The sequence below is a fragment of the Hemiscyllium ocellatum genome, chromosome 3, assembly GCF_020745735.1.
Source record: "Hemiscyllium ocellatum isolate sHemOce1 chromosome 3, sHemOce1.pat.X.cur, whole genome shotgun sequence".
Lineage (NCBI taxonomy): Eukaryota > Metazoa > Chordata > Chondrichthyes > Orectolobiformes > Hemiscylliidae > Hemiscyllium > Hemiscyllium ocellatum.
This window is the reverse complement of record NC_083403.1, coordinates 53,358,411-53,369,463: the sequence shown is the minus strand read 5'-3', so window position 1 is coordinate 53,369,463 and position 11,053 is coordinate 53,358,411. Positions and strand designations below refer to the sequence as shown.

The 11,053-nt window shown below is 39.1% G+C and overlaps 1 protein-coding gene across 1 annotated transcript in view; it reads left to right on the top strand.

Annotated features, from left to right (window-relative positions):
* The first annotated feature begins 8,903 nt into the window (after positions 1-8,903).
* The window catches only part of tfap2d (transcription factor AP-2 delta (activating enhancer binding protein 2 delta)), a 116,567-nt gene continuing 114,417 nt past the window's right edge, over positions 8,904-11,053 (top strand). The window contains exons 1-2 of the mRNA XM_060820707.1: positions 8,904-8,942; positions 9,334-9,831. Coding sequence (XP_060676690.1) covers positions 8,904-8,942; positions 9,334-9,831 — 537 coding nt within the window. The remainder of the gene's footprint in view (positions 8,943-9,333; positions 9,832-11,053) is intronic.

Sequence of the window (11,053 nt, the reverse complement as noted above, 5' to 3'; positions counted from 1 at the left end):
TTGCAAAATCTGCAATGCTTTAAATCCATTCTCAGGATTCGGGCGTTGTTGACAACATCGGACTTTATTGTTCGTATCGAATTTAATGTCTTGCAAATCGGTAGGAGACAAACACCGATTAGGATTAGGGGGAAAAAAGCTTTCTTTACTCGAATTAATATGATTAATGCGTTTGGATTTTTGTTTTGGTAAATCCGACAGTTTCGATTTTATGTTTACTTATCAAGGCTTCCTTTTAACCATTCAACAAGGACTGAAATCAAATTCATAAACTGCCTTGTTAGCATTTGAGCTCATGTTTAAATGGTTTTATTCCTCTAGTCTTCAGAATTACTGGTCAATAACACAATCATGATACAACCACAACATGGCGACATAAATCCATTAATGATAAAAAATTAAATTGAGCATCGCTACGTAATTTTTATAAATAGTTTAATAGTTTAAAGATCATCCGGCAGCTGTTTTGTCAAACAGGACCAAACCTGTCATCATCAGTTTGTTTTTACCTCGATGGCTGCATTGGGCGACAATGCTGCACGAAATATGTCAAGATACATGTTCCTTGTTAGAAGGCTGGGTGCAGAAAAAGACCATTCGTCCCACTGAGTGACTTTGGCTGAGGTGTGATCTCCAGCGTTTGTTATTTTCCTGGCTGAAGTTTAGATGCTTTCTAATCATCCTGTACAGAGATGTTATTACAACCCTCTGGTGCAGGTAGGATATGAAACCGGGTCTCTTGGCTCAGAGATAGGGACTCCATCACAACAGCCCTTGACAGTGACTAATTTTATAATCCCCATCGTGGGCGGCACGGTTACCCGGGTTCAATTCCCGACTCAGGTGACTGACTGTGTGGAGTTTGCACGTTCTCCCCGTGTCTGCGTGGGTTTCCTCCGGGTGCTCCGGTTTCCTCCCACAGTCCAAAGATGTGCGGGTCAGGTGAATTGGCCATGCTAAATTGCCCGTAGTGTTAGGTAAGGGGTAAATGTAGGGGTATGTGTGGGTTTCGCTTCGGCGGGTCGGTGTGGACTTGTTGGGCCGAAGGGCCTGTTTCCACACTGTAAGTCTAATCTAATCTAATCTCCATTTTCCTGCTTTATCGCCATAACCGTTGATTCCTTTATTGATTAGAAATGTGTGCACTTGTTCCTTGAGTATAGTTAGCTACCCAGCTTGTTGAAGATTTCCACAAATTCACCAACCTCGAAAGAAAATAAAATCCTTGTCTCTATTTTAAATAAGTGACTCTTTATTTTGAGATGATGGTCTCAGGTCCTAGACTCTCCCCCAAGGGGAAAGTCTCCACATATCTCCTGTCAAGCCCTTTATAATCTAATATCTCAATAAAGTCTCCTCTCATTCTCCTAAACTCCAATGAGTACAAGTCCATTTTACTCAATCTCTCATAAGAATATTCCTTCATCCATCAGATCAACTATTCAGGTTAGATTAAGCAACCATGGCCTATCTGGTCTTTTTAATTGAACACTGATTCATTTAAAATTACTCTCTTCCTGATGTCTCAATAAATGTTCCGATTCCTGGTGAAATATATAACTATTGTAAATGATCATTTTAGCATCTTTGCTACGTTTTTGGTTCACTTGGCACAGATTTAAAAGTGTCAGTATTACTGAGTAATTGAACCTGACAGCATGCATCGACTCGAAAACTGTAGGATTGGAGAGTTTCAATATGCAATGTAAACGTCTTGTCAGTGGTGGAATGATTAGTATGTATCCACTGCCTCTTTAACCATCGCATGTCCACCTTGTGTTTGCCCACTTACATAGCTACCTTTTTTTTTCATACGTTCATACATACACTTCCTTCCAGTTTTTTTTCAGCAAGGATATATGAATTCGATACTTTTTTTAACCAATTCCGTATTAATCTTTTTTTGTATCTGCCTAAGTATCAGACTACTCTCACACTCACGAACTTGCATATACCTACATTCGTATCCAACCTGGAAAAGAAGAGTCATTCCTCCACGATGGCATGAAATCTGCAGCTGCATCTCTTCGAAGGCCACTTTCCTGCCAACTTCCCGAGCTCGAAGTTTTTCTTTTAATCTTAAATCATACGGGAAGATGCGATCAAAAATACACGTAAAGCAGCTTGAAAAAAATGCTCTCAATCATGTCCAACCGTGCTTCCCTTAAAGCAATGCGGTTATACACAATTAATGTTCGATAGTAATGGCGAATAAATAATGCACTTCAGACCGCTGGTGGTAACGCTGTCCCCCGTGTAAATTACTTCCTACTAATTGAACTGGTGCTTATAAAGGCGAATCCTGATTCAACACAGACGGTGAGAAAGTCAAGCAGCAAGTCATGGCCAAATCCTTCATTCTTTTGACGAATAAGAGGAGAGTTAATATAATCCTTCTGAACATAACAAGAATGCTACAACTAATATACACAAAGCTTGCTTTAAGCAAATTACAATGCCCAAAATTATTTAGTGTCATAAGGAAGTAATGGACTTCACATTGACAGCTTGCAGTAAAACTGGGAAAGGGGTTGAGTATTACCAACAGCATTGCAACTGCGAACTTTTTCTTATTAACGTCCTGTTGCCTTCAAGGGCTTCAAGGTTATAACAATGCTTGCTCAACCAATCGTTTAACCCACTTGAGCTGCAGAAGATTTAAGTGCATCTAACTTCTTACATTATATTTAAAAGGTAATCCAGTTTGTAAAACTTATGTTGTTATGTTTAGTCTATTACTTCGCCAGATAGTTTTGGTTAGAGCAGGTTAACCTTGCTGACGTTTAGCAACATGCGGGAGCATCATGTCAGAGAGCAAACTGTTGAAATGCAAATACTGTAAGTCTTTTCATCAACGTGATTATAGTGAGTCGCTGAGAAAATGCGCTCGAAAGCATTTTCGTTGCTAGATACGATGTACAGAAATACAACCTTGATACAATGTTTGGTCCCTTTTTGTTTACCCAATATGAAATGAAAGCAGTAAATGCTGGAGAAACTCAGCAGGCCCGGCAACATCTGTAAAGAGTCGAAAAGTGTGGCGCTCGGAGAGCACAGCAGGTCAGGCAGCATCCGAGGAGCAGAAGAATCGACGTTTCGGGCATAAGGCCTTCATCAGGAATGTCATTCTCCTGCTCCTCGGATGCTGCCTGACCTGCTGCCCTTTTCCAGCAGCACACTTTTCAACTCTGATCTCCAGCATCTGCAGTCCTCACATTCTCCAACATCTGGAGAGACAGAAACAGAGGTAATGGTTCGAGTCCAGTGTGGCTCTTCCTCGGTGCTGGATGCTGCCTGGCCTGCGAAGATTTTCCAGTAATATCTGTTTTGTTTTTCTATCAGATTTCCAGCATCCGCGCCATTTGTTTTTATTTATGGGTTCAGTGTAAACCGAAGTTGGATGTGACATTGTCTTCCAAAGAGTTTGCTTCAATGGTATCCAGGAGGTAAACATAAATATGTTGCAGTGTCTTTTTTTCACAATTTATTGAAACTTGACTGCATACTTTGGAGGTCAGCATTCAGATGCTCTCGCGGCTATTTTTGTTTTTGAATACACTTACGCACAAGAAACTCACAAGAAGATTTAAAATCCATTACAGACTTCACAGTTAGTGTAGTATATGCACTGATTGTTCAACGTATGTACAGTTAACAACTCCTGCCGCTGTGAACTCTTAAAACGTTAAGTGTGAACAAAATTCAACGGAGCTCTTTATAAATTATTACCTTGCCCTTTTAGACTGGATTCTTTAAAGATCATGAGTTGCAAGGTCGTGGTGTGCCTGACCATTGATAACACCGTCATAGCCACAGCCTTGTCAGAAGCTCAGAGGGTTATTAGAGATGAATTCACAAACTTCACATCAATATTTTGAGCTTTTAAAAGTGCATTTCGCGGTAAAAAGAAACAAAATGAACCTTGCATTTGGATAGCCACCCTCACCACATCAGGATCTCCAAAAGCTCTTCAGAGCAAATGAAGTGTCTTGAGTAGTGTAATGTAGGCAACTCCAGCATTGAAACGGATAACCAGAGATTCTGAGTTGTTACAATGTTGGATTAGAGATTCATATTGACAGGAATTTTGCTAATTTCATGACATTGGAATAATAGCATGGGATGTTTTATCTTTACCCGGACGGATTGCAGGCCCTCAGTTTAAACTGCACCTCGGTAGGTCAATAAAATGAAGTTTGGATTATATTCTCAAGAATGTTTTATCCTTATTAAGTTATATTTGATGTTAGATATCCATGAAACGAGCAAATTCGGTGCTGCAAAATCATGTTAGTGCACGGTATTCCAGCGTATTAAAGCTTTAAATGAGACTCTAGGCTGCCATCCTGTCCTACGCACTGCGATCTGCAATCTGGGAGCAACTGAGCAGATAAAGGTGGAACATTTGCCTTGAATGTTTACATAGTGGCTCTAGCAACTCAGTTCGCGGCAGGTGTGAAGTGGAAGTGGAGTAGTTTTGTACCCCTGGAAGAATAAGCATTGCAAAAAAAAGTCTTTAAAGCGGGTGGATCTCTATTATACTGTACATGATAAAAGCTTAGACAAAGTTGTACACCCACAATCGCTCTGCCTCCAGATTTGCTTCCTTCTGGTTACAATTTCTAAAGTTCGTGTATGATCTGGTAATACAGACGAACTGAGTTCACTGCGGAAACCCATATGTCCCTTTCTAGCGTCAGTTTGTATTTAAACACTACACAAGCCAAACGTTAATACTCAGGTTAGAGGAAAAATGTTTAATTGGACATTTGGGCACTATAAGCCATTTTTATAACGCCCATAATGATTGACCTAGGGTGCACTTTAATGTCAATGCAGTGCACTTTAGGTTAACCATGTTAATAAAACTTTGCAAAACTTTAACTGGCCTCCGATTTAGGACGCTTTATGGAAACTACAAACTCAAACACTAAAACATCACGCTTTGTTTGAAAGAAAACGTACGATTTTATTCATTGCAGAACAAGTTGATGAATGGAATCCGATCTAGAAAAAAAAAGTAATCTTATGGAAACGTTTAGGAAAATCAAACACCAAACTTTAACCCTCACGTAAATCTTAATTGTTTTGAGTTTTTCTACCGTTGCTCTGTGCATATTTTGTATCCTATTATTCATCAACTGTTTGTTATTGAACTGTTATTAGCATTGGCAAATGTATCAGCTAAAATGTTTACAGGTGCAAACGTGATTTAAAGTCTGTTTCGGCCAAACCCATGAAATTTGCATATTGCTTTGTATCTTTAATTTGTGTTCTCTAATTATCAATTGGCGCTTGGTTCCTGAATAACTTGTTCACTGTAAAAAATCATGGTTGTAACACTTGTTGTCTTTACCATTGAGCAGGCTATGAACGTCGCCTTGAGTAATTTTGAAATGTGGCGACCAAAAAAAGGTATACGAACTACAATTATCCTCGTTTGCAATGCTAAATAGCACCCGTGTGCCTTTTTGAAAAAAAAATCCATGTACCCGTACAAAAGCTATTTGACCAAGACTATTCACACCGTAACTGCTACACGTCTGGAGCCATTCACTATACACAAAGAACTACATATTTCTGTTTATCTATGAGTGCAAAGGGGGATCTCAGAACTATCAACAGATGGAACATAATATTTGACTAGTACGGTGCATATGGTATAACTGATATGTCTGACTTGCGCTGGGTTGCGTTTCCTTTCGTTTAAATAGTGTTCCCGCCAAATTTAAAACGTCTCTGACATAGCAGACTGCCATGGTAATTAAGTGCGTTGCTGAAGGATGTAATAGTCTCTTCAGATGATATGTCGCTTATTAAAAGACACAACTAAGCTTGAATCTGAGCCCAGATGAAGTGGTAATGAAGAATTGAAAGGATAAGTTAACACACTGGTTCATGTGCATATACAATACTCTTATGGTAGCTTTAGACTTTATAATTCTTGTAAATTCTTACTGTAATTGTGTAATGATATACTTTTCATAGTTCTCCAAAAAAATTAAATAATTGTATTTCAAAACTATTTTTGTTTGACATTATCACTGGCTGGATTCCAATTTAACCTGTATGTTATTCTTCAGCCAAATCCTAACTATAGCATCATGTGTGTAAGAGTTGTTACATTTGGGACCATTAGCAAATAAATTACTGGAACAAAACATTTACATTTTAATTCATTATTTTTAAATATTTTCATACAGCAACAAGGCCGTCTAGTTACCTCAACATATTGCAACTTTCTTTAAATTTCTAAGAATTATCTTTGTGATGTTTCTGTTTTTCCCAAGTAACCAACATCTAAACCAGCCAACTCTGGAGCCGTTCCGTTCATTCTGAGAAAAACTTGAGAGGCAGAATCTGTCCTGGTGAACCGCCAAGAACTGAAATCTTTCCATAATGGAAATCAAAATACTTTGGCATTCTAAGATTCGAAACTTTACTTACGTGCCCTACGCTACATCATCGTCAGATACAGGTATACCAATACTCAACATTACTAGACCTCAAATCAACGAGTCTTTCCCTGGAGTCTTATATACCCGGACAGGCAGCTGGGAATGACCGCTTCGGTCATGTTGTTTGGTGTACTGACATTTCTGTCTGATTGTGTTTAAGCGTTATTAACATCAATAATGGACATCTATTGGTAAGGGTGCACGCAATTTACACCGCAAGATGACTGAACAACCTGAATTGATATTTAGGCGATGCATGGAGTGGAGCAACACAAAGTATAAACAATACCTTATTTAATTTTGATAAAATAGCCGAAACCTAGATCAACAATACCTCTTAACTTAAATAATGAAGCGGCAAGTGTATACGGTAGAACTTTATTAACACCAATTTTATGCATTCATATTTGTGAAATATATTTACTGAACAATAACGTGTACGTATCGCAAACCAATAATCATATGATAATGGAAATGCTGTTTTCTATGTTAGAATCCTTTCTTATTTTGATTGTTTCTCTTCTATGTGGAGATAATTATAAGTACATTCAACAGAGCTAATGAAATGTTGAAGGGGAAGAAACTGACCTTTTTTCACGCCTGGATAATCACACTTGGACTTCACACAATGGAGGTAAATAGTAGTCGTGTGCCTTTGTCGATTTGCACAAAGGAAAAGGGGCCAGGGTGACAATTCTGGTTAGTCTGCATGAGCAAAGACAAGTAGTCTGGCAGAACTCCATACCCAAAACTTGGTTTTATTATTCCACAGAGTTTAATGTTAGATCGCCTGCTGTTCGTTAAAGCACAATATCCCACTTCTGAGTCTTGCACAGGCACCACTTAATAATGACCAGGAAACGTTGGGCATGCACCCTCGTCTTGAACCTGTCCAGGCTTCTAGCAAACTGTGTTATTTTCGACACAGAGTTATCAAAGAAAATCAGATGCAATGAAAACAGTTTGTAGATATATGCTTAGTGAAAAGCTTGACCCAGGAATGAACTAAAACATATTGCTGAACGTCAGGGTTTGAGAAAGGACATGCTTTTTCTTAGAAGTTTAGTAAAATGAGCCGATTAAAAATCTGCTTTGAGAACGCGCTTTTGTCCCGAGCAGAATGAACAACTCTCAGGCATCCGTGGACTGAAATACTCTAACCCAGAGATTGTAAAAGTATCTCCCTCGTGCGGTAGTTACTGAAACAGTTTAAGCAGAGTGGGTTAGTTAATAACTGCGTCATCATTGATGGGAGTGTCGACCCGTCCAATTACTCTGTTCCCACATAGTAATAAGAAAGACCACGTTTTATTTTCGACTAATACCATTTGATATGTTCAAAACAAAAAAGTTCCTGCAAGTTGGTCGAAGACTTCTTAACATTTACCACAGCTACACAGTGATGTTCACCACCACAAGCATGAAGTCTTTGTTGTTAGTGGCTGTATTAACTTGAACTAAATTAGAAAAAGCGAATTATAATTGTCAAACGTATTTGAGATCTTAAAAATACAGATACATGTGAAAATGTCAATGTGAGCAGGAACAATCGAAATGTATCATAAACTACTTACTAATAATATTTATTTTCTATTTGCATGTTAGAAAATCAATTAAACTAACAAAATCAAATATGTGCAATACTGCTGAGTTTTGGCCTTGTATAAATATTCTCTTTAAAAAAAAGTTTATCATTTGTTTTAAAACCATGAAACGTAGTATTTTGCTTGAACACAAACCTGTTTTCCTAAAAATGAAAATAAAAATTATATATTGCAGTCATTGTGCAGTGGACGAGTTCCAGATATTTCGATATGTCACATTTATCAGTAGCCCTAACAAAACTGGGCGTTTTCCTGTTAAAATGGTTGTCTAAATATCTTTCGGCGTGGTGCAAATTTAATAATCCCAGATTTCTTTTGTTATCTCGGGTGAAATCTCTACTTACGTTAAGCAGGTATGCCACAGATCCGATAAATATATCACGCCTTCCCTCATGTCTTCGAAAATTGCAATAAAAGCTTTACAAGATTAGGTATCACAAATCCGCCGTTACCGGAGAGAAAACAGGGGGAAAAAAGCACGAAAAACTCCCCAGTACAATTAGCAAGTTCGAGCAAGCTCGGCTGTGATGAGGAGAAGATACAATATTTATTCCGCGTCTCCTGGGATGGAGCGCTTCTGTCTATTGTCTTCCCAGTTCAATGCTGATGCTTAATTTTCAAAACTTATATATTACCAAGGGACCTACGCCATCAGTTAAGAAAAAAAAACCCGACAAGTACAAAATGTGATACAGGGAGTTGCTTTTGTGCAGAGGAAACGTTATTTCGCCCGGAATAGATGGATTCTTCCTGGGTATAGAGGGAGAATATCATTTCTGGGGGAGAAATCGAGTGGGTTTTTTTTACCTTGCTCCTACTGAACGTCTTTCTGGATTGAAAAATGTCAGCAGCGTTCCCGGGTCTCGTCCATGATCCCGAGGTATTTTTATTCTGCTGGTGATTTTTATGACATTTCTAAATCTGTGGTAATCAATTAAAAGTTATGTTTCTCCCGGCTTCAAGAGCAAATTTATTCGTTATGACATCTGTCGCGAGGATGCCATTCGATGCATTGCAACAGTTGCCACAATGAAAAGGAAAGCGTTATCCCCCAAAAGATGGGAAGTTAAGTAGCTAGATTTAGTTAAACCGCCGTGTATTGTTGGAAGAGATTTGAGCGTTTCCCATTGGTGATGGACGGGTTTGAGGCGCTTGTGGTGTATTTTCTCGCAGGCTTTAGTGTTTGAGCGATTGAGCAGATTGATCGCACTTATCTACCTGCAAGGTATAATAAATGACAAACAGGATTTGTTTTCTATTCTTTTTCTCAGATACGTCATGATGGATCAAACAGCTATCGTCTGATGCAGCTGGGATGTCTGGAGTCAGTGGCAAATTCTACAGTCGCCTATTCATCCTCATCCCCTTTAACCTACTCGGCGAATGGAACCGATTTTACCTCGCCTTATTTCTCCACAAATCACCAGTACACCCCTTTGCACCACCAGTCCTTCCACTATGAGTTCCAGCACAGCCACCCGGCAGTCAACCCAGATGCCTACTCATTGAATAGCCTCCACCATACCCAGCAATACTACCAGCAGATCCATCATGGAGAACCTGCAGACTTTATCAACCTTCACAACGCCCGGACTCTCAAGTCCTCCTGCCTGGATGAGCAGAGGAGAGAGCTGGGGTGCTTGGAAGCTTATCGCCGACACGACCTGTCTCTGATGAGCCATGGCTCCCAATATAGTATGCTCCCAGACCAAAGACTTCTGCCAGGTCCAAACCTAGGGCTACAGCCTCCAGGACCTGATGACATACAGGTAAAATTAGCATTCATCATCATCTCGCAGTTCCAAAAATACTAAAATCCCCCATAAGAAACCATGAATTCGTTTTTCTTCTTTACAGCATCATTTTTCAAACCTCGTAGATTTTAAGTCCGTTTTTATAAAGTCACCTCTCCCCCACCCCCTCAATGAAACATAGAAATGGTTTAACCAGTGTTCTTTGTCTGCTCTCGGTGTTATAGAAAGGAGCGAAGCGAACAAAGATTACGGCCATCAATCTAAAGTCGCTTCTAACCAGTAAACTAGAAGGCAATATGCCATTACGGGTGAAGTATGTTCTGTAACACCGTCCAGACCTTAAACAAAAACAAAAGACCATATTGTAACTTGAATAAAGTTCCTTTTGGTAGCGCACCAGCAACTGTGATTTGTCTCTGCTGGAAGTAGCCCAGTTACTCACCGCCAAACGTGGAGAGTGTAAACAAAACGGAAATAAGTCAGAATCAAAATGTGAGCAATATTATTTCCTTTCGCAATTTAATATCGGCCGTTCCGAGGTTGTTTAACTGAGGAGATGCTGTTCTTGTTCCTGAATTATACATTTGGCTGGTTTAAATTGTACTTATTACTCACAAGTCTGTTAGCTGTTCTGTTGTCATTCGTTGCTGTACGATCGCCTTCCAGTAACTTTCCGAATCTACCAGCACAAATAGAAATGGACTTGTTTGAAAATGGCATTTTAAAATTAAAACGGTCGAAGGCAATAAACTTGAACGCAGCCCAGTGCGACTTCCAAACAAAGGGTAAAGGGAAGGGTGATTTATTTTATTTCACGAAAAAACTAGATCAACTCCTTTGTCTATTTTAAAAGGTCGTTACTTTACTTTCGAACCTACATTTTTGGCATTACTTTACTTTAAACATAGCGAATCACAGAAACGAGGTGCAAGTTATTGTTTTCTCGCCGTTAAAAAAAAGCATGTCTAATTTGTAACACTTAAAGTTCATACTCACGTTAATTCCGTTTCTTGTTTCCCGCTTGCACGACTGGCGCTCCTATTTTCTTAAAGATCAATTCATTGAAAGTAGGATTTTGAAAACCTTCTGCTTGATATTTCACCCGTCGCAGTGATATGTGCAGTTGTCTCTAAGACACACCGCATTTCAGCTCAGTTCGTATATATATATTTTAAAAAAACCTTATCTCTTGAATCAGAAGGAAATTAAGACGATTAGTGCCCGTGAAACGTGACTT